General features: G+C 50.9%; 1 protein-coding gene across 6 annotated transcripts; it reads left to right on the top strand.

Annotated features, from left to right (window-relative positions):
* The first annotated feature begins 194 nt into the window (after positions 1-194).
* On the top strand, positions 195-25,714 carry ppp6r2a (protein phosphatase 6, regulatory subunit 2a). Of its 6 annotated transcripts, none has more exons than XM_060048575.1 (24): positions 195-585; positions 5,704-5,873; positions 6,459-6,731; positions 7,663-7,849; positions 8,757-8,894; positions 9,441-9,506; positions 9,785-9,897; positions 11,661-11,774; positions 13,123-13,249; positions 13,654-13,806; positions 15,074-15,316; positions 17,208-17,272; positions 17,523-17,638; positions 18,143-18,288; positions 18,724-18,804; positions 19,337-19,434; positions 19,780-19,837; positions 19,994-20,121; positions 20,633-20,829; positions 22,898-23,048; positions 24,102-24,208; positions 24,658-24,811; positions 24,927-25,037; positions 25,488-25,714. In XM_060048575.1, the coding sequence occupies exons 3-24, from the start codon at positions 6,505-6,507 to the stop codon at positions 25,531-25,533; spliced, it is 2,826 nt and encodes a 941-aa protein (XP_059904558.1). In that variant the 5' UTR covers positions 195-585; positions 5,704-5,873; positions 6,459-6,504; the 3' UTR covers positions 25,534-25,714. The 6 variants fall into 6 exon arrangements, with proteins under 6 accessions (XP_059904558.1, XP_059904561.1, XP_059904559.1 ...); XM_060048578.1 differs by having other exon boundaries at positions 24,102-24,202; XM_060048576.1 differs by having other exon boundaries at positions 197-585; positions 24,099-24,202.
* Positions 25,715-25,718: the final 4 nt, after the last annotated feature.

Genomic DNA, 25,718 nt, shown 5'->3' on the forward strand with positions numbered 1-25,718 from the left:
TCAAATAGCCTTTAAACTTCTAAATAATGTACGGACTATTGTCCTTGAAATTGACACATCTTATTGCACTCTGTGTGTGTGTGTGTGTGTGTGTGTGTGCGTGTGGTAAATTGTTTTGCTGAGCTCTCAGAGTTCAGCATACACTCGTTTTATGAAAAAAAAGAAAAAGAGAGCGCTCGCTCCCGGGGGCAAAGTAGCCTGCTGCGCGCTCCCGGGACCATGTCGCCATTTTGATTCGAAAAAATATGACTGAGTTTTTCCTGCTTTGCATGCTAAACTTAGACCCGTTTATACATGATTCCGTGTGTTAAGTACACACCGTAAGTAGGTTGATCTCCAGAAGCGGGGGCCGAGCTGTCCGGTGTTAGGGTAACCAGCACGCCACCAGAGAACATTAAGAGTAAGGTTAGCTTAGCTTTAAGTTAGCGCGTGCTGTCGCAGACTGACCCCTTCAAAACAAAACACATACCGCTAGCTGCTAGCCGCTAGCGAGCTAGCACTAACTTAGTACCGCTTCGCCCGACCACCGGCTCATCCACCAAGGGCGACGAGTGCCACAACCGTGGGAGACAGTCTGACTGTAAGGTGAGTTTTGTGTGTTCTGGATATGGCAGTCGTCGCCCTAGGTGGATGAGCGGTAGTCGGTTGAAGCTGTACTAAGTTAGTGTTAGCTCGCTAGCTGCTAGTGAGCTAACACTAACTTAGTACCGCTTCATCCAACCACCCGCTCACTCACCGAGGGCGACGAGTGCAACAACCGGGGACACACTCTGACTTGAAGGGGAGTTTTGTGTGTCCTTGTCGAGCCGTGTGCCCTGAAGACCCTAGCTTGAGTTTGAAAACACTTATTGCCTCATCATCACAAAGTTAAACGTAGTTGTGGAGAACCTAGCCTAACTTAGCGCTGACCAGGTTAACTTAGTTCGCCTGCTGGCCTGTTGATATGATCACACGCCAGGGTGTTTCGCCTAGTTATTCACACAGGCTTCTAGGGAGGGGCACATGTATGCTGAACCGTCCAGTCTGGGTGTTATTCTACGAGCGACTAGCCCCTTGCTGCTCCTGCTACCACCACTCCAGCGCTAGCTCATGAGCTAACTTCGCTACCAGAGTCACAGTTCGCCCGTCCAGCGGGGTCTGCTGCCACCACCTCCTTTTTTAGGCAGCAGCAGCAACATCTACTATACTGAGGCTGACATGTCTGCTGACAACTGGGACTGTGTGCGTGTGGGATGCACTGTGCATTTCAAGTGCAAGTGAACTCCCCGTTTCAGCTCCCCAAGTCACACCATTAAGAGGTTTAAAAAAATGTGTTCTGGGGCTGAAAGTTCGTGCTACTGTCATGGTTAATTACCATGTCCACTTTGGGATCGTTTTTTCGTGCTTGTCGTTGTGTAGTAGCGTTGTGGTGAACGATGTTGTACGGGAAAGGCGCTGTGAGTGTCCTCTCTCGGACACGATGTCGAGTCAACTGCCCCTTTAAGCTTGGACCGCGTTCGTTTGCTCAGGCCAAATAGTCTCTCAAACTGGCCGGTTAGCGTTGCATAATGTCTCTGTGCAATGGCCGAGGCTTAAAGAGTACTTTGTATTTGTGTTTATTGATTTGCTCCGAGGAGTATCAGGACGTTATTTATTGGTTGCTCATCTGGAGTTGGAAGTCAATAGAAATCTGAGCTCCCACCACATGCCAATCGATGTGCGCACAGCACACCATGCGAAGGCCACAGCAGATCACTTTACATGTCTTGTGCTTCTGGTCTTGTGTCTTAACCAATAAATTACAAAATATAGGAAGGGATGGGTGTAATATATGTGCCATGGTGCGTGTCAAAGTCCAAGTTGTGCAAGTCCAGTAAGCCATGTCTGCTGGGTAAATATGTACATTATTGGAACATTTTTGATATTTGATGTTATCTATGAATGTTTTATTTCAAGAGCCAATTATGTGTTTCCTCAACATGCTTACAGGTTTGCCCAGGAAATGTGTCTGAGCGTTTTGAAAGTGTGTCAGACATTCCTGGAACACCATCAAAGTATCGCATGCTATGGTGTTATTAAATAAGCAGTTAAACAACATTTAATTTGGCTGATTACAAAACACTTCATGGTTTTGTAGGGTTGGTTGAAAAATGGAGGAAGTTATTCAATTACCTAAATTGCCGTACTTCCATAATCACAGTTGAACATTGCATAAACAAACTCTTCCCTGGGCCTCTCTTTAGAACAAGCACATACAACCATTTTACCACCACCTTAGCAGCAGGTGCTCCTGAGCCACCACAGTTACCAAGTGAGCAAACCTTAACAAACTTGAATAGCGACACAACAATTTAAAATGTATTGAAATGGCCTATGTGTTTCGTAGTTGTATGCCGTCGTTATTCTGTCTGCTTTGCTTTTCAAATTATATGAAGTCAGCCAGTAATGAGGTAGTTCGCGCCGCTGGAAGCGGAAGATGTGGTGACAACACTTGATAAAGTTTGAGGGCAGTTAGTGCACAGAGCACGCTTGTGGTTTTGTTTCTGATGTGAAGCAGTTATGCCTATGGTAACTATTTTAGTTTCAGTGCTGTACTCCTTTTGGACCAGGAAAGCTGCAAGCTTTTGCATGGCCTGTGGTCTTCTCTTGGCGTCGTGCCGCAAAGCCGTAGAGATATATAGGTCTAGATGTAGCGATAGTGGTATGTCAAGAGTGCTCCACGGTAACTGTTGCCTAGTGGCTCTAGGCACCCAAAACATGTTGTGGTCTCTGGGCGTGCTCTCCCCACCCCCAGCACCACTCTCGGCTAGACTACTTTCACCTTACCCTAACATGGTGGCACACACTTGTCGGTGCTCGACACAATTTGGTTTGGTGAGACTATGTCCAGAAACTTTCCTCAGTAGTTGTGGATTGTTCCAAACGTACACTGTTGTTTACTTAATTTTTTTAATCAAATAAATATGTTTGGGATAATAAGCATCATGGCTCCAGTTATAGGCTGTCTGAAGTCATTGGCAGTTTGCCCCCCCACACGTGGGTACCTGGGGCCCTTTAAGCGTTGGCACGGGCCCCCCAACGAGACTAGATCCTCGCTTGGATCGTCGCTTGGATCATCTATACTCGAGTATAGGCCACTCGAGTCATCGTATTTACCAAGCTAATAACCACTTCCGTAACCACTTTTTATGAGGGGGTTATGGGTGGATTATCATGAATACTAATATGTAACTTATCCATAATAACTGGTTTATTTAATATGTTGCTAATGTGTCCCATGTAGAAGATGGCTGGGATAGATGCCTCATTAAACCCGAAGGAAATGTGTGAATTAGGCTCAGATAGTGTTTCAGAGAAAAGAACTTGATGAGGCTGCTGCCCACCTACAACATGGCTCCAGGCCAGCTTATTAGTGGAAGTGGCCGCTGCCAACTCGGTCCCATGTTACTTTGCGTACGGATCACCAGCCGTGATCTGGCTTTGGGGTTTATGTTTGCTACTCGTCGGGACGGGTTAGGTGATAATGCCGGCGGGGGGGGGCAGGTCCCTGCATGGGCGAAGCTCTGCAGGGTGTCATTTACCTCATTCATAAAACCAGCTTTCTATGAAGGCTCAACAGATGAGCTGGAGGTGGAACTGGCAGGGCCAAAGATTAAGCTAAGCCAACGCATGAGAGCCTCATTCATTACCAGTCAGTCTGTTAGGTTTTCGACTTTGTTTGTTATTCTTACCCCCCGAGTATATCTGCAAATTGATTAGTGGTAGAAATCGTGAGTTAGTGAGGGATATCGATGCTAGTTCCCCTCTCCAGACCGCACTGACGGAGGTCCGGGCTGGTAGTCTGAGGAAGTACCTTCATTGAAACCCGAAGCCTGATCTGAGTCGGCATAATGCAGCATGATCTGTGTGTACTTTCGGTTCCATAAGGGTTGGTTACCACTTCGGCTGGATTTAACCCACAGGGGCCTAATTTGCTTCTGCCACCAGATTCATTTGAGTCTTGTTGGCACATTGTAATCATCGTCAAAAAGTCATCAAACTTTATTTACTTTAACTTTCGTTCTGTCTCTCAATCTGGAAGTAAGTATCATGGGACAGCCATACTAAAGTGTGGCGCCAACAAACGCAGTCTCTCCTCAGGACATCTGGTGCCTGGCGAACTTGTTAATTGTAATAGCAGGGACACAGCCACACCCGGTGAGTACTGTGGCTGGTTCTAATGAGGTAATTAGGCTGAAAGGGAAACTTCAGAAAATACATTGCTACTTGATTCACGACAGACGTGGGAAAACGTCAGGCTTAACATGACAGTTTTTATAATACTTTTTAACAGCTTTGTTCATATTTCTAATAATCAGTAACGCCATTTATATTACGTTCTTCTTAATTTAACTCCATCTACATGTTTTGCATTCGGCTGCTTATTGAAATCAGAATATTGCCGGCTTAAGATCACATGTGGACTAATGACTAATGTTAAGAGTAGAGAGTTGACAGCCTTCTTCGCATGGGGCCTCATTAACCCGTTGGGCTCCCTGGTAATCCCTCTACAACCTCATACACTACACAATACACACTACACACCTCTCACTTTACGACACACGGCTTCCTGGGCGCACCTAATTGGTTGATAAGGCTCAGACGTGAGACTGCCCAGATGACACGTTGCATCATGAGAAATCTGAGACGGATCATTAGTCTCGTTCTGAGTCGACTCTGGAAGGCCGACCCCGGAACATGCATCCCGGCGGCCACGGGGGGTGTGACGGGAAAAACAGGGCTTTACAATGCAAGACTGTTGGGCGAGTGGCGACTTCATTGAACCTTGAAATGTGGCTCTGTTTGGCTAGCTACAGTGAAGAGTGCGTGCTGAATCAAAACTTTGTACTTGCATTGTACTGAGTCAATAAAATGGAGGTTGTTAGTTTTAATGCTTTTCTTTTCTTCCGAATATCTCCCTGCCAGGGACCATAGAACGAGACTCTCCCACTTCTATTTTTCTTTATTGGCGACTCGTGAAAGGACTGAAAACAACAATGCTTCTCCTCAACTCGCGCCTGTGGGGAACGGAGTCACTTTGTCCTGGTTTTCAATCGAGCCGTTTATCATGGATCACCGAGTAGAACGCACATACCTATGAATACAATGAGAACTCACACCCCTCACCTTCTCCCGAAACCTCTTTTGAGAGTGTTTTAGGGAGTGTTTGCGGGGGAAAAACAACTTTCGATGACGTGACCCACCTGTAGGATCGTGAAAGAAATGGTATACTCTCATTTACTTCTAATGAACTTAAATACAGTATGCGTCCTTTAAACTAGCTACTAATGCAATACAAATGACCCGTACTTTGTCAAAAGGTATGCAGGCATTTAATATTATGAATAATATATTTTTTAAAGTTTTACTAAGACCTTACTAAGATTATATTTAGGGCATTTTAGCAGACGCTCTTATCCAAAGCATTACAACAGTTCTCCCACGCTGACGGCGGAGTCGACCATGCAAGCCGACAGCCAGCCTTCACGATCAGTCAGGGTGAGGCGTCTTGCTCAGGGGCACCTCGACACCCGGCTAAGAGGAGCCTGGGAATCGAACCAGCAACCTTTCCGGTTAAAAGTCAAACCCGTTCAGTTTCCTACTGGGAGCCGCCCATGGGTCGCGAGCCGGAGTTTGAAGGCCACAGCACTAGAGTAACGGCTTCTTCCCCTATCTCCACCCCAGGTTATGGTGAGCCCTGCGCCGAGTCGTCTTCTAACGAGGCCTACGTTCTGAGCGGAGCCCCATGCTGATAAATGCCGGGCCTCGCCACACTCTCTGCCGTCTGCACAAACACCGATGCCTGCCTGCCCGCGCGGGAGGTGTGAATAAAGAGACCCACGTTTCAGCCACTGGTACGTAGAGCCACACGTTGACCCAGTCTTCATCGGGGGGAAACGGTACCTGGACCGAAGCCTCCCCCCCATACCTCAACATGTTATTTGTGTCGTCACTGTGTCAACGGTTGTTTTTAACTTTTGTGTTCTTTATTTTTTGACGAGGACCTTGAGTGTTGAACAGCGGCACTCCAGATTTTTCGTCTTATTCCGCACGGCTGTTAGACGCCGGTCTGCATGGGCTAATTGAGTCAGACTGTTGAGAGACACACACACACACACACACACACACACACACACACACACACACACACACACACACACACACACACACGAAAGACGGACATGGTAGCGTGCTAACGCGCCACAAGGCCTCTGCATGATCAAATTCAGCCTAACGTCTCGACGGGACCTCCTCGTTTAGCGTAGCCGCAGCTGGAGCTAACCAACAGCTTTTTCAAATCGGTGTAACGGATGACGGGAGCGACGGGTCGAAAAACAACCCTATGAATCAACTCTTAATCCCGTCCAACCTTTCCTCCCTTCCCTCCACCCTTCACCTCTCTCTCCCCCCCCCCCCCCCCCCGGATTTGACATCCCCAGGGCCGTGCCCCCCGCCCCGGCGGCCGCCGCCACCACCGCCGCCACCATGTTCTGGAAGTTCGACCTGCACACCACCTCCCACATCGACCAGCTGCTGGACCGGGAGGACGTGACGCTGCGGGAGCTGATGGAGGAGGACGACGTGCTGCAGGAGTGCAAGGCCCAGAACCGCCGCCTGCTGCTCTTCCTCTCCCAGGACCACTGCATGCAGGAGCTGGTGGAGCTCATCACCACCGAGCCGCCCGTCGAGCTGGAGGAGCGCAGCCGCTTCAAGTGAGTCAGCGTTAGGCGGGCGGGGGGGGGGGGGGGGGAGTCTCTGGGGAGCGGATCTATGACCCGCGATCGCCTTACGTCTCTCCACCCGGGATGGTGGGAGCCTCTAGCCGTGTGGGGGGAGATTCTGTTTACACGTGTTTTGTTCGACAACGGAAAAACTTGAGATTGCAGCAAACGGCGTTATGAATTTTGGGTTAAAAGTGTCTTGTCATTCATTCATTCATTCAATCATTAATTCATTCCGTCTGTGAACTTAAACCTCATAACTCTTAACATGTTAATTCCGTGCTCTTCCAGTTTAACTAGTTTACATAATTGCGTGCCGGAATTCTGAGGAAGTACCCTCATTGTAATCCGAAGCCTGTTGATGTCTTGGCCTAATCCAGCATTGTCTGTGCTGTGTGTACATTTGCTTCCACACATTTGCATGAAGCCGGATTTGCATTTACTTTTTTTTGTGCTGCTCGATTAGAAAAACAGCTATATTTAACTGTTTTTGTTTAGCTAAATTCTGCTCTTTGTACAGATATTTTTAGTAGTTTAGTTTATTTATCTACTTTATTTTAAGTATAATTTGTGTGCAGGGAACTTGCAAATTAAGAATTTCATTGCACAGTGCAAACTATGTTTCCATTGTGTATATGACAATAATCTATCTTGTATCTTGTATTATGGAAAAAATCGTATTCACGATTATTTTGGTCAATATTGAAACACGTTTATTCCAACGATTATTTTTGAGTTGAAAACATAATTTCTCTCAAAAAAAACAAAAATGATAAAATAATGTACAAATATGTACCCAGCTGTTCAAATTCTATAAAACATTTTAAGAATAAAATTAATGTATAAAAAAAAAAGAAGAGTAGTTTAGGGTTAGGACAAGCCGTGCTCCCGTCATTGTCCTCGCTCCGTGTTCTCCCCGCAGGTTCCCCAACATCGCCTGTGAGCTCCTCACCGCCGACGTGTCCATCATCAACGACAAGCTGGGCGGGGACGAGTCTCTCCTGGAGATGCTCTACCACTTCCTGGAGCAGGGCCAGCCCCTTAACCCCCTACTGGCCAGCTTCTTCAGCAAGACCATCGGTAATCTCATTGCCAGGAAAACAGAACAGGTAAGGTTGGCATGAGGATAAACTGCCTTTCTCCGACCCCCCCCGTTTGCCTCTCGCCTGACCTGTTCGGCAGAAAGGTTGAATTGAATCACACCATGAAGACTACTGCCAGCTACACAGTAGTGTGCACGTTCTGCGCTTGCGTCAGATGCAGGCGCTAGTCCCGTGGTGCTAATCTCGTGGCGCTAGTCCCTCCCACACACTGTGCTGATTGGCTGGTTGTGTGCTAGCAGACACACAACCAATCAGAGGCCAGGAGCCGAGGCAGGAAGGGAATCATGTAAATAGTTATTTTTGTTTATTTGTACATAGTTATTTATAGTATTTCAGTTTTGGTGTTTTCACCATTGCGGTTTTCACTTTTTAAGTAAAAATAATTGCCAAAACACTTTGTTTTTTAGCTTTTTCTTTATCAAAATTGCATAGGCGGAATAGCAAAAAACATTTTTGTGATTATACCTGTCTCATTACATATCAGAACATCTGGTATGCTATCTTAATGGTTTAAAAGAAAGCCCAGAGGGTAACCTTTCAAGGATCCTGACCAAAACGAATGGACATATCATTACATAAAAGGAGCTGGAGACTTTATCTTTTATGCTTTGTTGATCTGCTTTTACACGCAGCATCACAAGACCTAGGGCTCAGTAGTGTTACCAAGGGATATGGAGTTACTCAAGGTACTACAATCAGCTTGGTTTCAGAGGTGTGTGTAACTGGCTGGAAGGAAAAACAATATTGTAGCCTTCCCAGCCCTGTCTCAGTACATGATACAGTTATTCTGATAATGTCATACAATTCTACAGGTTCTCAGCTTTCCAAAGAGACCAAGCATGTGATTAGAGGTCATACTATGAAGGAGCAGTGCTCTCTAGTGTATTGACGGATTCAAACTTTTCCTTGCCAGGTAATTTCCTTCCTGAGGAAAAAAGAAGGCTTCATCGGCCTGGTGCTGAATCACATCGACGCGTCGGCCATGATGGATCTACTGCTGCGCCTCATCAGCTGCGTGGAGCCCGCCCCCTTGAGGCAGGAGGTCCTCGTGGTGAGTGCTCTCTCACTGACTCTCACTGACGCTCTCTCACTCTCTCTCTGTCACTGACTCTCTCACTCTCTCTCTGTCACTGACTCTCTCTCTGTTGCTGACTCTCTCTCTGTCTCTGACTCTCTCTGTTGCTGACTCTCTCACTCTCTCTCTGTCAGGGACTGTCTCTGACTCTCTCTCTGTTGCTGACTCTCTCTCTGTCTCTGACTCTCTCTCTGTTGCTGACTCTCTCTCTGTCTCTGACTCTCTCTCTGTTGCTGACTCTCTCTCTCTCTCTCTCTCTCTATGTTGCTGTCTCTCTCTTTGTCGCTGACTCTCTCTGTCGTTGACTCTGTTGCTGACTCGCTCTGTCGCTGACTCTCCATCTGTCTTTCTCTGTCAAAGGCTCTTTCCGTCTCTCTTTTGGACTGTCTCTCTCTCTGCCTCGCTCTCTACCTCTGTCTGTCTATCTGCGACTCTGTCGCTCTGTCTGTCCCTTCCTCCCTCCCACCTGTCTAACTGCGTGGCTCTGACTCTGTCCCTAACAATGTCTTTCTCCTCTGCCAGTGGCTGAATGAGGAGAAGCTGATCCAGAGGCTCATAGAGCTCATCTATACGGGCAAAGATGAGGAGGTAAGAGGCGCTCAGTAGTGCTCACATCGGGCCCTTCCCCGTTGATATCAAACCAATAGATAAGTATCATCCTGCATTGTAATTAAAATGTCTCTTTGCACGAAAATATATTGGGGTCTTTGGGAAAGGTAGGAGGAAGAGTCTCGGATCTATATATATGTAGTAGAATACACACTGTACATACTGCTTCCTATGTTGTACTCGCCATGGATTCAGACTCAAGTGATGGAGGTGCTGGCCCTAACAACCTCACTCCTTCCTCGTTCCCTCTCCTCCAGAGACAATCGAACGCGTCCCAGACGCTCTGCGACATCATCCGCCTTAGCAGAGACCAGGCCAATCAGATGCAGGAGAACGTCGAGCCCGACCCGCTGCTGGCCGTGCTGGAGTCGTAAGTGACGGCGGGGCCACGCCCTGAGGGGGGGGGGTCCTAGGCTCACGGAGGCTATGGCAGGGGGGGGCTACACAGCCTCGTTGATGCAGACGTCAAGTTTGACTGGGAACTTTGAGGTTTTGTCAGTCTTTCTGTCTGTTCCACTCTCACTTTCTGTCTGTCTCTCGCTTACTGTCTCTGTTCCACTCTCTTTCTTTCTGTTTGTCAGTCCTTCTGTCTGTCTCACTTGCTAACTCTGTCCCTCTCGCTATTTCTGTCTGTCTGTCTGTCTGTCTGTCTGTCTGTCTGTCTGTCTGTCTGTCTGTCTGTCTGTCTGTCTGGCAGTCCTTCTATCTGTCTCTCGCTAGCTAGCTCTGTTCCACTCTCGCTTTCTGTCTGTCTGGCAGTCCTTCTATCTGTCTCTCGCTAGCTAGCTCTGTTCCACTCTCGCTTTCCGTCTGTTTGGCAGTCTTTCTATCCGTCTCTCGCTTGCTAGCTCTGTTCCACTCTCGCTTTCTGTCTGTCTTTGTTCCTTGTTTTAATTTTTTTGTCCGTCTCATTACTCTTTCGCTCTTTCTCTGTCGCTCTCTCCCGCCCTGTCTTCCCATCATTGTGGGTCAAAGGGATTTATGTGGTTTTTGAAGTTGCTCCGTTGTTGAGTGAGAGCGTTTTAGCCACATTGAAACGTTCTGCAATTTAGCCTTGTGGGGCAATATCCCAGACGATGTACTGCCTGTGAAAGGGCTCGTTTTGTCCACTGACAGGCTCAGACTGTTATCATAAGTGTCTGTAAGCATGAGGGACTGAATCCATCCCTACAGGGAATATAGAAATGTTACCGTGCCAAAAACCAAGTCTTGCTCATTAAGAAGTCCTGCTGCTCTGAAATCTCACGAGAGTTGTCTTGGAGTAACGGAGGCGTGAGTGAGAGTTGGAGAGAGGAGTGCTGGCAGGAGTTTGTTGTGTTGGGATGACGGAAAGCTCAGTGTAGTGTCATCTAAAATAGTTGGGTGGAGGAGGGTTGAGATTGTAATGACAACGGGGACACTTTCTGCCACGATTCGACTCTTCGAAGTGCAAGATTTCAGAGCGAGAGCTCTTCTTGAGCGAGACTTGGTTAGACAGACATGCAGGATCAGGCGAAAGGTAAAGAAAAACGTATTAATTCTCTGTAGGGATCCTTTCCATAATGTTGTCAGACGCTTGTAATTCAATCGGAGACGCACAGCGGCTGAAACAAGCCCTTTTAGAGGGCAACACTGGACACCACATGGATACAGGTTCATAAAAACCTGACAGACAAATGAAAGCGCTGTATCAAACATCTAGCGAAGTGGAGTACAAACTTTTAAGTGGAATAACGACCTGAAGGTGATGTCTTGACATTAGATGTGTATATTATTTATATTGTTATTATTTTACGCACTTATTCTATGTTGTACGTCCTTGCACTTAGAAATAGTACTTAGCATTGTGTAGCATCTTATCTCATCTTTGTTGTATATGGGAATGGGTTAACCAATCGATTGTTAATGCTTGGCACTTGTTTCTTTGAACATCCTTAATGTACCGACAGCGATATAGAGGTGTGTGTGTGTGTGTGTGTGTGTGTGTGTGTGTGTGTGTGTGTGTGTGTTCGTTTTGGATAAAAGCGTCTTGTATGCCCTGAATGTTAGTGTCAGCATATCCCCTGCATGCTTCTTCGCTGTCATACCAGCCTTGTCCGTGTGTCCCGTGAGCCACGGTCTGACCCCCTCTCCCCTCGTCCCCCTTCTCCCCAGTCAGGACAGTGTGGCCGGGCTCCTCAAGTCCATGTTCGAGGGCGACCGCAACGAGGCGGGCATCGTCAACGGAACTCAAGTGCTCCTCACCTTGCTGGAGACCAGGAGGTCAGGGTAGGTCTGAGGCTGCTAGGACCGGGGGGTTTGGGAACAACGAGTAGTAGTTCGGGAGGCGTAGCAGAGACGCCTCGCCCCTAACTTGCTCCCGACGGGGTTGGATGTCGCCATGTGTGTCCGACGCCGCCGCCGTCGGTGTGTGTACGTGCGTGTGAACGGTTGTAAGTCGCTTCGGACAAAAGCCATTTGTGAAATTTCCCCGCGTATAAGCCGCTCAGTTTTCGGGTTCTGTTGGTTTCTAGGACATCAAACAAAGCTGCAATCTGATCAGACGCATTAACCGAGTGGGTCGGCGGCGTGAGCCGGGTCAAAGTCGGTCGTGGTTGGACTTTGAGAGCGGTGTCCGTTACGCCGAGCACACCGCCGACGCCTCTGTGTGAACACGTTGGTAACGCCGGCAACAGCGACGCTGAATGCCCGTCTGCTTTAGAAAGAGTGGGAGGAGGGAGGGAGAGGGAGGGCGGGAGGGAGGGAGGGAGGGGGGGGTGACTGTCTTGTGACTATAGGGTCAAAGGGACAACCCTGAGCTCTGTGGAAACATTGCGTCAGGTTGCGTTGAAACCGCACGCACCACCTGCCGTGAAGCACTGCCAAAAGACAGACAGACAGACAGACAGACAGACAGACGACAAAACAGGCCAGATCATGTTCCTGTCATTCACTTTTCAATTCAACTTATGTTTACTCGGGCCTTAATCCCAGTTACAGTCTCGAAGGCTTAACACGCCGTAGATTTATGACACCGTCCTGACCCTAACCCACGGGCTACAGTGCGAGGATTGGAACAACTCCCTGAATAAGCATGGAGGAAATCTTGAGAAGGAACGCAGAGTTGGGGATCCCTCCTTCCAGGGATGATCAGGAGGGAAACTGGGGGTTCACCGTAGACGTAGAGTAATACCAGCAAACATTTTAAGAAGATTCAGTTAAGAAATATGATTTTGGTCGATGGTGGTGATTCGAATGTTCATAACAGCCTATCAATAGAAATCCAGAGTACTATCGATAAAACATTGGTGTGTTCCTTTGTAACTGGGGAGTCGGGATTTCCGAGTGTACATAACGACAGCGTTCGCAGTGGCGAAAGCTGTAGTTCTACACAGTTCATTAGCAATTCTGACGTATAAATGTGGTAAATCAGTCGTACACGCGGTACTGTCCGACGTCTATCTTGGGACATGTTGCGTTGTTGTATTCTGGAAGATGTCGGGCTAAGTAACGCATCAACCGGTAGTGCCGAAACTGGCTAACCTGGCTGGAAATGCTATTGACTTCCGAGTGTGAACGTAGCGTAGCATTTATCGGAAAACCGTTGAACAACCGATGACGTTCTTGTGTCCCGCAGGTTGGAAGGGCTGATGGAGCTCTACTCTCAGGGTTACGAAAGGTCTTACACTGTCAACAGCAGTATTTTACACGCCATTGAGCCCCATCTAAAGGACTTCCACCAGCTTCTCCTGGACCCCCCCAAGGTAAGCCCCCCAACCCCCCCCCCCCCCACACCGCCTCTCGAGGTCGGCCAATCAGGAGCTCTCGCCGCCCCCTCCCGCCTTCCTGCCCGCACCCGCCCAGACTCCTTTTAAGACCGTTGATGAGATCGCCGTGTAATTTGCAGAACACACTAATGACCGAAAGAGCTTTTTCCTACCGTCGATAAAGATTAGCTTACGTTTAAACGCCTGCAAACTCTTGCGCCTCTTTGTCGGCACACAAATCGCTTTTTGTTCAGACAAAAATCTTGTGTCTCGAGTGGTTGACCTTACATTAGCGAGTGTACCGTTGACATTGCGCTCGTGTTCACGTCGTCCGGTCGAGTCCTCGTGCGTCGGGCGACTGCCGATGACCGTTAACGCGCTCCTTTTCCGTCCCGCAACAGAAAAGTGCAATATTGACGACGGTGGGCCTCCTGGAGGAGCCGCTGGGCAACGCCCGGCTCCACGTAGCGCGCCTGGTGGCCGCCCTGCTGCAGACCAACTCCCCCAGCGTCTGCATGGAGCTCTGTCGGCTGTCCTCCATGGACCTACTACTGGTACGGCCTGTCTGTCTGTCTCTCCTCTGGCTGTCTGTCTGTGTCTCTCTCTCCTCTGTCTGTGTCTCTCTCTCCTCTGTCTGTGTCTCTCTCTCCTCTGTCTGTCCGTCTCTCTCTCCTCTGTCTGTCTGTCTGTCCGTCTCTCTCTCCTCTGTCTGTCTGTCTGTGTCTCTCTCTCTCCTCTGTCTGTCTGTCTGTGTCTCTCTCTCTCCTCTGTCTGTCTGTCTGTGTCTCTCTCTCCTCTGTCTGTGTCTCTCTCTCCTCTGTCTGTGTCTCTCTCTCCTCTGTCTGTGTCTCTCTCTCCTCTGTCTGTGTCGCTCTCTCCTCTGTCTGTCCGTCTCTCTCTCCTCTGTCTGTGTCTCTCTCTCCTCTGTCTGTGTCTCTCTCTCCTCTGTCTGTGTCTCTCTCTCCTCTGTCTGTGTCTCTCTCTCCTCTGTCTGTGTCTCTCTCTCCTCTGTCTGTGTCTCTCTCTCCTCTGTCTGTGTCTCTCTCTCCTCTGTCTGTCTGTCTGTGTCTCTCTCTCTCCTCTGTCTGTCTGTCTGTCTGTGTCTCTCTCTCCTCTGTCTGTCTGTCTGTCTGTGTCTCTCTCTCCTCTGTCTGTGTCTCTCTCTCCTCTGTCTGTGTCTCTCTCTCCTCTGTCTGTGTCTCTCTCTCCTCTGTCTGTGTCTCTCTCTCCTCTGTCTGTGTCGCTCTCTCCTCTGTCTGTGTCGCTCTCTCCTCTGTCTGTGTCGCTCTCTCCTCTGTCTGTGTCGCTCTCTCCTCTGTCTGTGTCTCTCTCTCCTCTGTCTGTGTCTCTCTCTCCTCTGTCTGTCCGTCTCTCTCTCCTCTGTCTGTGTCTCTCTCTCCTCTGTCTGTGTCTCTCTCTCCTCTGTCTGTGTCTCTCTCTCCTCTGTCTGTGTCTCTCTCTCCTCTGTCTGTGTCTCTCTCTCTCTCTCTCTCTCTCTCTCTCACTCTCACTCTCACTCTCTGTCAGTTTCTGTCTCTCTCTCATTGTCTCTCCCTCACCCATTGTCTCCTCTAGCTTGTTTGTTCTGTCTTTCCGTCTCCCTCTGGGTATCTCTGTTTCACTCTTTCTCTGTCTCCTTATCAGTCTTCTTGTTTGTCTCTTGCCTCTTTTGTTACTCTCATCGCTCTGTGTGACGCTCTCCCTCCGTCACTCTTTGTCTATCAGGCAGGGAAGCACAGACCCCTGATCCACCGATAGATAAGATAGTTGAACTTCCTCTTCCCGTCTCTCTCTCTCTCTCTCTCTCTCCCTCCCCTCCAGGATCTGTTCTTCAAGTATTCCTGGAACAACTTTTTGCACTTCCAAGTGGAGCTGTGCGTAGCGTCCGTCCTGAACCACCCGTCGGGGGAGGACCGGCCCAACGTGGGCCTGCAGAACCATAGCGAGCCCCCCCCCGCCACCGCCGCCGCTGCCCTGCCCGAGCCCCCGGCCCAGGAGGACGGAGGGGAGCCGGCCAAGCCCGCCGACCCTGAGGGCTCCATCCACAGCACACTGGTGTCCCATGTAAGTGCCCCCCCCCCCCCCCCCCGCCTACTCCTCCTCCTCCTCCTCCATCACAAGAGTTTGATTTCGGGGGGTCGATAATAACTTAGTATTTTTTTTCGTGCCACTTCATAAAAAGCATATCGTTAGCATCGTAGCATAATTGCCGTAAAAGTCGTATTTTGTGGTTCCTCATGTATTTGGCGTCAAAAACGCCGAAGTCAAATAGCGGACTGAGGCAGATAGTGATTATGGAATGTAACAATCACTCTGATTGGCTTAGGATACAGCCAATGAGGCACAGTTAATCAGCAGCGTTACTGTCCGTCCACACCAGAAGCGAATTGAGCGACCAAATCGCCGGAAGTCATTCACTTTCTATGGGCAAGAGCGACCAACGCTACCAGCGGCCAAAGTTGAGCGACCAGAGCGTCAAAAAGAAGTTGAAAACTTTTTAACTTTATGCAAATGACTATTATTCGCTTCAGCGGCCAAACACTGACAGCCAATCGGAATGTAGACGCTCTTCGCTTGCGTGGATCCCAGGGAACATTGGCAGGCACTTTGGTTCCTACCTACCTTTATTCACTCACTGAACAAAATGTCGGCTGAAGTATTAATCGCGGCTGTAACTGGGCACCCGGTGTACGAACCCACCCTTTTTCAGTTCAGAGATCGAAACGCCATAGTGGTTTGGATATCAAGTGATGATAAGCGGGAGTATTTATAGGCTACATCTAGAACGTTCGTATTTAAGCGGGACTCATTTTAATTTGCTCTACATGCCACCAATCTAACCAACCAATCGCGTGTAGCATGCTTTAAACAAAACCGTCACATAAACAAACTAATCGACAAGACGAGGGATAAATGACAAGGGATATATCTCTTGTCTTTTATCCCTCTATTCCCCACTATTCACGGAGCCTGAGGTGAATAATTGTTAATTAAATAGTCTAGATAGATAGCCTAGTCAAGTCTTTATTAATACCAAACGACACAAATCGTCGGGAATCCATTTAGGTGGTTCGGCCCACACAGGACAGTAGCCTACAAGACCACACAGAACAAGTCTGACTGGACATACACACAATACATCACATTAAAACTAGACATGCGTTGATAGATAGATAGACAGAAAGACCTAGATAGATAGATATGTTCCATTATTTGCCTTGCGGAGCCAACCAGTCCTGTGCACGTATGCAAATTAGCCATGTGCGCTAATGTCTATTTGTTTTGAATGCGACGAATGAGTGCAGATCATGATTTGCAGATCCAGATCAGTGAAACATATTTCAACTACTACAGCACGCAGGGTTTTTTGTTCTCGGTTGTAATTAGCCTACATTTTAGGATTTTTTTTTATATTGGGGGGAATCACTGTCCTACTTGTTGTCGAAGCACTTTATCGAACAAGCAAAACCGTCTCGGCAATATGGCCATGGTGTATGGGAGAGTTCACTATTTGATATGGCTGTCTGTAGGGCCTACTAAACGCATACGGCTCCTTTAAATGCGTCTGCATAATTGAATTGTACGTCATGAGCGACTTGAGCGACCAAAGCGAACAGAAAAATTCGCAGCGAAACTTTGTGAGCGACCAAAGCGTCTTTGACGCTTTGGTCGCTCCTGGTGTGGACGTACAGTTAGGAGAGTAGAGTCAGGTTAGATATCACAATTTGGCCAGAATATGACTTAAGCATTTATTCTTTGAGGCTAATGATATACATTTTTCGTGTGAAACGGATCCCTGTTGATGACTTAAAATCAGGATTTTAAACCGTTTTTGTTCAGTATCTGTATGGGCAGCCTATGGATATATGTACAGGCTAAGGGAGTGAGCATCAGCGCGTTCCCCGTGAGAAGGAATGATGAAACTAATCCAGTTTTTTCCCCCGCTCCCTCACAGCTCTTCCAGACGTGTCGGTTGGTGCAGAGGATTCTGGAAGCCTGGGAGCAGAACGATAAAATACAGTAAGACGCTCCTCTGAGGTTCTTCAGAAGGGGTGTGTGTGTGTGTGTGTGTGTGTGTGTGTGTGTGTGTGTGTGTGTGTGTGTGTGTGTGTGTGTGTGTGTGTGTGTGTGTGTGTGTGTGTGTGTGTGTGTGTGTGTGTGTGTGTGTGTGTGTGTGTGTGTGTGTGTGTGTGTGTGTGTTCTAAGCCCATTAGATTAGTGTACCGTGCTTTTCCCATAGAATTTCACCGTCGGTGTGTGTCAATCACAGATCCGAGGGCGGAGCTAGGAGAGGCAACATGGGTCACCTGACCAGGATATCCAACATGGTGGTCCAGAATCTGGAGAAGGGCCCGGTCCAGATCCAGATGGCCGACCTCATCAAAGGTAGGCGGAGACGCCACGATCACAAAAGCCGTCGCAACACCTCAGAGCACGTTCAAATTGGCCCTCGCTTCTCCGAACATCCTCGCTGTACCGACAGCGATATGTCGTTTCTCTCTTCTGACAAATGTAATTATTGTAAGTCGCTTTGGACAAAAGCAAATGTAGGCCGCCCTGGTGGCTGACTGAGTAGAGCTCGTACCATGTAGGCTCTGTCCTGAAAGCAGCGGCCCGGGTTGGGAAAGCGCCCGGGGTCATTTGCTCCATATCCTCCCCTCTCTCTCCCATACCATCCTCTCTGTCTCACTCTATAAAAATAAATAAAAAATCACCCAAAATTCAGCATTGCTGTAAAACCGTGTATGATTTTAATACATTTCTATCTTTCTCTCTCTCCCTTACTTTATCTCTCTTTCTCTTTCTATCTTCCTCTTTCTCTTTCTCTGTCTCTCTCTCCCTCTCCCTCTCCCCCTCCCTCCCGCCCTCCCTCCTGGCGTTCCGTCTCAGGAGGTGACTCTGAGTCTGCGTCGCCGAGCGCGCAGGCGTCTAGTGTCTCCTGTCCTGCAGAGCTGCCCGACGACTGCAGGGGGCGCTGGGAGAGCTTTGTGGACGGCACCCTGCGGGAGACCAACCGGAGGAACACTGTGGACCTGGTGAGAGAGAGCCCCCCCCCCTCCCCCTCTTGACACGCCCCTGACCTTTGACCCGCAGTCGACCTGAAATAAGACTGGTGTTTTAGCTCGGAGTTTGTGCGTCGTCCTTGAAACGACTTCTTTACACACCTTAACTAACTGTGTGTGTGTGTGTGTGTGTGTGTGTGTGTGTGTGTGTGTGTGTGTCTGCCGCTGTCTGTATGGGTGTGTTTGTGTCTGTGTGTGTGTGTTTTTGTCTGTCTGTTTGTGTCTCTCTCCCTCTGTGTGTGTGTGTGTGTGTGTCTCTCTCACCCTGGGTGTGTGTGTGTGTGTGTGTGTCTCTCTCTCCCTGTGTGTCTCTGTTTCCCTGTTTGTGTGTGTGTGCGTGTGTGTGTCTCTGTCTCCCTGTGTGTGTGTGTGTGTGTGTGTGTGTGTGTGTGTGTGTGCGTGCCTCAGGTGAGCACCCACAACATGCACTCCTCCAGCGAGGACGACGACATGGAGAGCCCCTTCCCCAACGACCTCTCGCTCCAGCAGGTAGGAGTCCGGGGGTCCCGTCGCCGCGGCAACGTAGGGCTTGGCCGGGGGTCGGCGCGAAAACCAGCGCTGTTGGCACGGTCACCGCGGGGACAACAATGATCGCCATTAATAGTCTTGATGAAAAAACTGTTGAAATGAATTAAAAAATCAGGCTGAATGTTGTTAGAACTACAGACATTTCAAGAACGGTTCCGGCCTGAACTGGTTTCCCCTTCTCTGGGGTTTCCACGCTCCTGTTCTGATCATGATAAGGGCACGTGTCTCCTCATCGTCATCAAATTAGACTTAACAACAACATCCTGATTCCATGGCGATGTAGCGCCATTCAAAGACCCCAAAGTGATCGTAATGCTTCATAATGGGCCAGCCCCCCCCCCCACCACCACCACCACCCCCGGTGTAGAGGAGGGGTGGAGGCTGTTAAGGCTGCAGGCCGCACCAGGGTCTTTCTGGGGAGGGGGCGGGCGGGCAGCGGTTGTGTTGCGTTGATGTTGTTTTGTAAGTGAGCAGCTGTTACCACCGCCCCTAGGCGTTCTCCGACTACCAGATCCAGCAGATGACCGCCAACTTTGTGGATCAGTTCGGCTTCAACGACGAGGAGTTCAGCGAGCACGACGAGAACATCAAGTACGTTGTCGTCGTCCCCCTCCCAGACAGAGGGTCGCAGATCTGCTGCCCATGTCTTATAGGGCTCTACGATCAAACGTGCACGCTAGCATGGTCGTCGGGCACTCTTACGTAGTCGTCGTGCACTCTTACGTAGTCGTCGTGCACTCTTACGTAGTCGTCGTGCACTCCTACATAGTCGTCGTGCACTATAACATAGTTATGCACAAGTACATAGTCGTTGTGAACTCTATGGTGATAAGGGATTCAAAAAGAAGGGTGAATGGCTGTCTCTGTAATGGTGTCTATAATATGTGTTGCCGGTGCGTTGTTTAACCCACTTCTCTCCTCTGTTCTCTTCCACAGTGCTACGTTTGACCGAATTGCCGAAATCAATTTCAATCTAGATGCTGACGATAATAGTGTAAGTGTTTGAACCGCTGTGATCCTACATCAGGGGATCATGATCCGCGAACGTACCTTCATGAATGTTTGTTTTGCCGTGCTTTGTACCTTTTTAGATGTGTATTTGTGGAAAGATGTATGAATCAACAAAGACGATGTGTGTGCGTGCCAACAGGCCAACTCGGCCGCGTTCGAGGCGTGCTGTAAAGAGAGGATACGCCAGTTCGACGACGCGGACGAGGAGGAGGACATCTGGGAGGACAAGGAGATCAACTATGCAACGCAAGCAAAGTCCAGAACGAGGTAGGCCCCGCCCCCCAGTGGGTCTGTCACTCAAAGTCCAGAACGAGGTAGGCCCCGCCCCCCAGTGGGTCTGTCACTCAAAATCCAGAACGAGGTAGGCCCCGCCCTCCCAGTGGGTCTGTCACTCAAAGTCCAGAACGAGGTAGGCCCCGCCCCCCCAGTGGGTCTGTCACTCAAAGTCCAGAACGAGGTAGGCCCCGCCCCCCAGGGCTCTGTCATTCAAAGTCCAAAACGAGGTAGGCCCCGCCCCCAGTGGGTCTGTCACTCAAAGACCAGAACAAGGTAGGCCCCGCCCCCCAGTTGGTCTGTCACTCAAAGTCCAGAGCGAGGTAGGCCAAACGATGCTCCCATTGGGTGGTCCTCTGAGTCAGTCATTGTGTTAAACCCGCCCCCCCATAGTTCGATAAACGGTGCTGATTGGCCGAACCCAGGCCAGGTCTGCAGAGACTGTCTGAACCTTCTTGGGGTTACTAGGTTATCCATGTATGACCTTCTTGGGGTTCACCTCCAGGTTCGGGGTGTCCAGCACAACGGAGGGCAGCTCCAGGGGCAGCCTGGAGAACGGGGGCGACCGGGACATGGGCTCCGGGTCGGGCTCGGACGAAGAGGAGGAGGAGGAGGTGGAAGAGGAGGTGGAAGAGGAGGAGGAGGAGGAGGAGTCCACGCAGACGCAGCATCAGGAGCAGCAGCAGCAGCTCTCAGACGCAGGTAACCCCACGCCCCAACCCCACCCACTCCAACACCGTCACCCCACCCACTCCAACACCATCACCTCACCCACTCCAACACCGTCGCCCCACCCACTCCAACACCATCACCCCACCCACACCAACACCATCACCCCACCCACTCCAACACCGTCGCCCCAACCCCACCCACTCAAACACCATCACCCCAACCCCACCCCCACCAACACCGTCACCTCACCCACTCCAACACCATCACCTCACCCACTCAAACACCATCACCCCACCCACTCCAACACCGTCGCCCCAACCCCACCCACTCAAACACCATCACCTCACCCACTCCAACACCGTCACCCCACCCACTCAAACACCGTCACCCCACCCACTCAAACACCGTCACCCCACCCACTCCAACACCGTCACCCCACCCACTCCAACACCGTCACCCCACCCACTCAAACACCATCACCCCAACCCCACCCACTCAAACACCGTCACCCCACCCACTCCAACACCGTCACCCCAACCCCACCCACTCAAACACCATCACCCCACCCACTCCAACACCGTCACCCCACCCACTCCAACACCATCACCCCACCCACTCCAACACCATCACCCCACCCACTCCAACACCGTCGCCCCAACCCCACCCACTCAAACACCATCACCCCACCCACTCCAACACCATCACCCCACCCACTCCAACACCATCACCCCACCCACTCAAACACCATCACCCCACCCACTCAAACACCGTCACCTCACCCACTCCAACACCATCACCCCACCCACTCCAACACCGTCACCCCACCCACTCAAACACCATCACCCCACCCACTCAAACACCATCACCCCACCCACTCAAACACCATCACCCCACCCACTCAAACACCATCACCCCACCCACTCCAACACAATCGCCCCAACCCCACCCACTCAAACACCATCACCCCACCCACTCCAACACCATCACCCCACCCTCCACCCTACTCACCCACTCCAACACCATCACCCCACCCTTCACCAACCCCACCCACTCCAACACCATCACCCCACCCTTCACCAACCCCACCCACTCCAACACCCCACCCTTCACCAACCCCACCCACTCCATCACCCCACCCTTCACCAACCCCCCCAAGCCTCTTTTACATTAAATTGTATTTGTATTGCTCCTAATCACTAGCCTGGCGATGTCATACTCATAATTCTAGTCAGAATATGAGTCTGAGACCGAACCATTGGGAAAATGCCTCTTCGCTCAATTGGATAGACCTAAAACCAATCAGAGCAACGTAGTATGTGACGTATGTTGTGCGAAGCACAGCTATTCTCAAACTAACTCAACTGAGCGCACGTTCGAAGAAGTAGAAAAAGATGATGGACATAAACGATTTATGCCGGTTTTGTAAAAAGAATTTAAGGATGCACGGACAAATTGGCAACACGGTCAGCATTTTTGAGAAAAAAAGTAAAAGCGCTGAGCGCTCTTTGGTGACGTGGTTGATTACGTTAATGTGTATCATCTGTCCATCAACGTATAAAGCCCGCCCTTACAATTTGATTGGTCAGATCACTTTTTGATCTGACCAAATACCTCCCAACGAGCTCAATTCCAGACTGAATCTCCAGACCAAATATTTTGTGGGCGGAGTTCAGGCTGGTATCCAGGCTACCTAATCACCGGTACAGTCTCAAAGGGCTTAGCTCAGGTTGTATATCTATGACCTAACCACCAGAGGGCAAGAAGAAAACTCTCCTAGTTAGCAAGGAAGGAATCTAGTGAGGATGTTCATAGATCCAAGCTCTAACAATCGCTAGGTTAGCCCATTCCCCGTACACAACAGAGATAGCCAGGATAAGACGATACACGATAAGTAAGTTAAGTGCCAAAAACAGAGACATGTCCGGACATCAGCTCAAGAAGAAGGCCGGTCTTGACGTGTGTGTGTGTGTGTGTGTGTGTGTGTGTGTGTGTGTGTGTGTGTGTGTGTGTGTGTGTGTGTGTGTGTGTGTGTGTGTGTGTGTGTGTGTGTGTGTGTGTGTGTGTGTGTGTGTGTGTGTGTGTGTGTCCCCGTCCGTAGCTCCGAGCTGGACGGCCAGCTTCGGGGAGGCGGGGGGCCCCGCGACGACGTCCCCGTCCCCGGTGGGCTGGGAGGCAGCGGGGGGGAGCCCGGGAGACTCTCAGCAGGGGACCGGCTGGGCCAACTTCACCCAGTTCCAGCCCTTCTGCGGGTGAGCGCCCACGCCTCGAGACGGGGCGCAGCTGCGCAGCTAGTGGCCCAGCAGAGGACCTGCTTGGGCCTCAGTCCGGTTCAGTGCTCCGGTCCACGGTCGTGAGCCTCAGTCCGGTCCAGTGCTCCGGTCCACGGTCGTGAGCCTCAGTCCGGTCCACGGTCGTGAGCCTTAGTCCGGTCCACGACCGTGAGCCTCAGTCCGGTCCAGTGCTCCGGTCCACGGCCGTGAGCCTCAGTCCGGTCCGCGGTCGTGAGCCTTAGTCCGGTCCAGTGCTCCGGTCCACGGTCGTGAGCCTCAGTCCGGTCCACTGCTCCGGTCCACGGTCGTGAGCCTCAGTCCGGTCCACTGCTCCGGTCCACGGTCGTGAGCCTCAGTCCGGTCCAGTGCTCCGGTCCACGACCGTGAGCCTCAGTCCGGTCCACTGCTCCGGTCCACGGTCGTGAGCCTCAGTCCGGTCCAGTGCTCCGGTCCACGGTCGTGAGCCTCAGTCCGGTCCAGTGCTCCGGTCCACGGTCGTGAGCCTGAGTCCGGTCCAGTGCTCCGGTCCACGGTCGTGGACCGGAGCACTGGACCGGACTCGGGCTCAAGCAGCTCCAGCTAGAAGGCTGAAGCCCAGTCCAGTAGCAACTCCACTGGACCGGGGACCGGATTACTGGACTGGATTACTGGACCGGACTGAAGCTCACTAGCTGAAAGCTGCTCAAGCAGCACAAGTCGATATTTGCCGAAAGTCAGAATGTTTTTTAGATCGTCATTTTCTCAGATTTATGTTCTGTTATCATGATTGTTGGCGGTCGGTCGGTGTTAACGTGTCCCGTCGGTGTTAACGTGTCCTTAACGTGTCCGTTCGTCCGGTCTGTGTTAACGTGTCCGTGTGTCCGGTCCGTGTTGACGTGTCCGTTCGTCCGGTCCGTGTTGACGTGTCCGTTCGTCCGGTCCGTGTTGACGTGTCCGTGTGTCCGGTCCGTGTTGACGTGTCCGTTCGTCCGGTCCGTGTTGACGTGTCCGTTCGTCCGGTCCGTGTTGACGTGTCCGTGTGTCCTGCAGCAGCCAGGCTGGCCCTAGGTGCAGCTCTCCTGTGGACTCGGGAGTCGCAGACAAAGAAGCCAAACACAACCAGGACAAGAGCGGACCTGCTGCTGCTGCTACTGGTGAGGGTGAGTGAGAGGGTGAGGGTGAGGGTGGGTGAGAGTGGGTGAGGGTGGGTGAGGGTGAGAGTGAGTGAGAGTGTTTGTTAGTGTTTGAGTTTGAGAGAGTAAAGGGCTGATTTTGGTTCCACGTCGACGCAACCCAAGGACCAGGCAGACGCTTCGACGCAGTCGTGAACCTCTAACCCTTCCATTGCGTTGACATGGAGCCATCATCAGCCCTTTAGTGTGTGAGAGTCAGTGAGTGCATTAGTGGGGCTGAGTGAGTGAGGGTGAGTTCTGTGAGTGAGTGAGAGCTAGTTGGTGAGTGTGAGTGACTTGGCAGTGTGTGAGTCCGACTTTTTAACCCTAAAGTTTCCCGCTCGTGCTTTTGCAGTCCCCCTCTAAAGTGTCCCCCGGACCCCCGGTATGAGTCCGTAACTCGGCCCAGCGTGACGTGTGTCCGTCTGTCTCCTCAGGAGCGGCGCCAAAGCCCCCCCCCGCCGCGTCGGACAGCAGCCCCCCCCCAGCCTCCGTCGGCGTGGCGGGAGACACGGCGACGGCGGCGGCGACCGTCGCCATGGTAACGGAAGACGCTGCCGCCCCGACCGACGAGCAGAAAGACCTCAAGAGGTGGGTCCGGCCCCCGGTACCACGGAGGGGGGGTCAGGGGTCCTGGCTGCTCTCTGACCCCCCCCCCCTGACCAAAGTGTGTGTGTGTGTGTGTGTGTGTGTGTGTGTGTTGCAGTGAGGAGAGCCCCCTCTCCCTGGAGAAGCTCTCCCTGGCGGACCCCCCTGTGATGGCCGCTGAGCAGCCGTGTTCTGCCGCCGCGCCGCCGAGCGCGCAGGCCGACAGGAAGTAGGTGTCCCACTGCCGCGCTTTGAGGCTCCGCCTTTTTTTTCGTTTTCACCTTTCGTTTTTTTTGTTCCTTTTCTCTTCATTAGGGGTCCAAGCCAACAGGTTGGACCCCTGTTGTTTTTGTAGCGATTTTTATTATTCGAAAAATACACATTATAAAAATCATCTTTATTTTCATTTTCTCTTTTTTTATTCATCATCAATCTTTTTTTTTTTTCAATTTTATTTCTTATTTTTAATCTTTTGCTTTGACTATTTTCTTTCCCCTCTTAATTAATTTTTTCTTTTCATATATAACCTTTTCCACTTCTACTCCTTTTCCTTCTACGATTGTATTACTCCATTTCTTTTTGTAATGTTCATTTTTCTCCCTGTCCTGTTGATCTCTCTCCCGTTGCTCCTCTGTCCCCCCCCCCGTCTCTAACCTCTCCCCCCCCCCCCCCCCCCCAGGGAGGACCCCAAGCCGGCCGAGGTGTCCGTGAACGGGCCCGTCTGAGAGCGCGCCCGGAGGTACGCCACCCGCCCCGCCCCACCGTCTCCCCCATCCCTCCCCCCGTCCCCACCACCCCCGTCCCGGAGGTCTGGCCGCGTCCTGGACCCCCGGACCGGGTCGGAGCGCGTCCCGGGTCAGACCCCGACCCGGGAGGAGGAGGAGGAGGAGGAGGAGGAGGGGGGGGGGAG

The sequence above is a fragment of the Gadus macrocephalus genome, chromosome 4 (assembly GCF_031168955.1).
Source record: "Gadus macrocephalus chromosome 4, ASM3116895v1".
Lineage (NCBI taxonomy): Eukaryota > Metazoa > Chordata > Actinopteri > Gadiformes > Gadidae > Gadus > Gadus macrocephalus.

Excerpts from the sequence above, each read along its gene's own strand:
- ppp6r2a (XM_060048574.1), top strand. The coding sequence starts at position 6,505 with ATGTTCTGGAAGTTCGACCTGCACACCACCTCCCACATCGACCAGCTG. Across the intron at positions 18,289-18,723 it reads GGAGGAACACTGTGGACCTG|GTGAGCACCCACAACATGCA; the intron begins GTGAGAGAGAGC and ends TGCGTGCCTCAG. Across the intron at positions 20,830-22,897 it reads GCAGCAGCTCTCAGACGCAG|CTCCGAGCTGGACGGCCAGC; the intron begins GTAACCCCACGC and ends CCCCGTCCGTAG.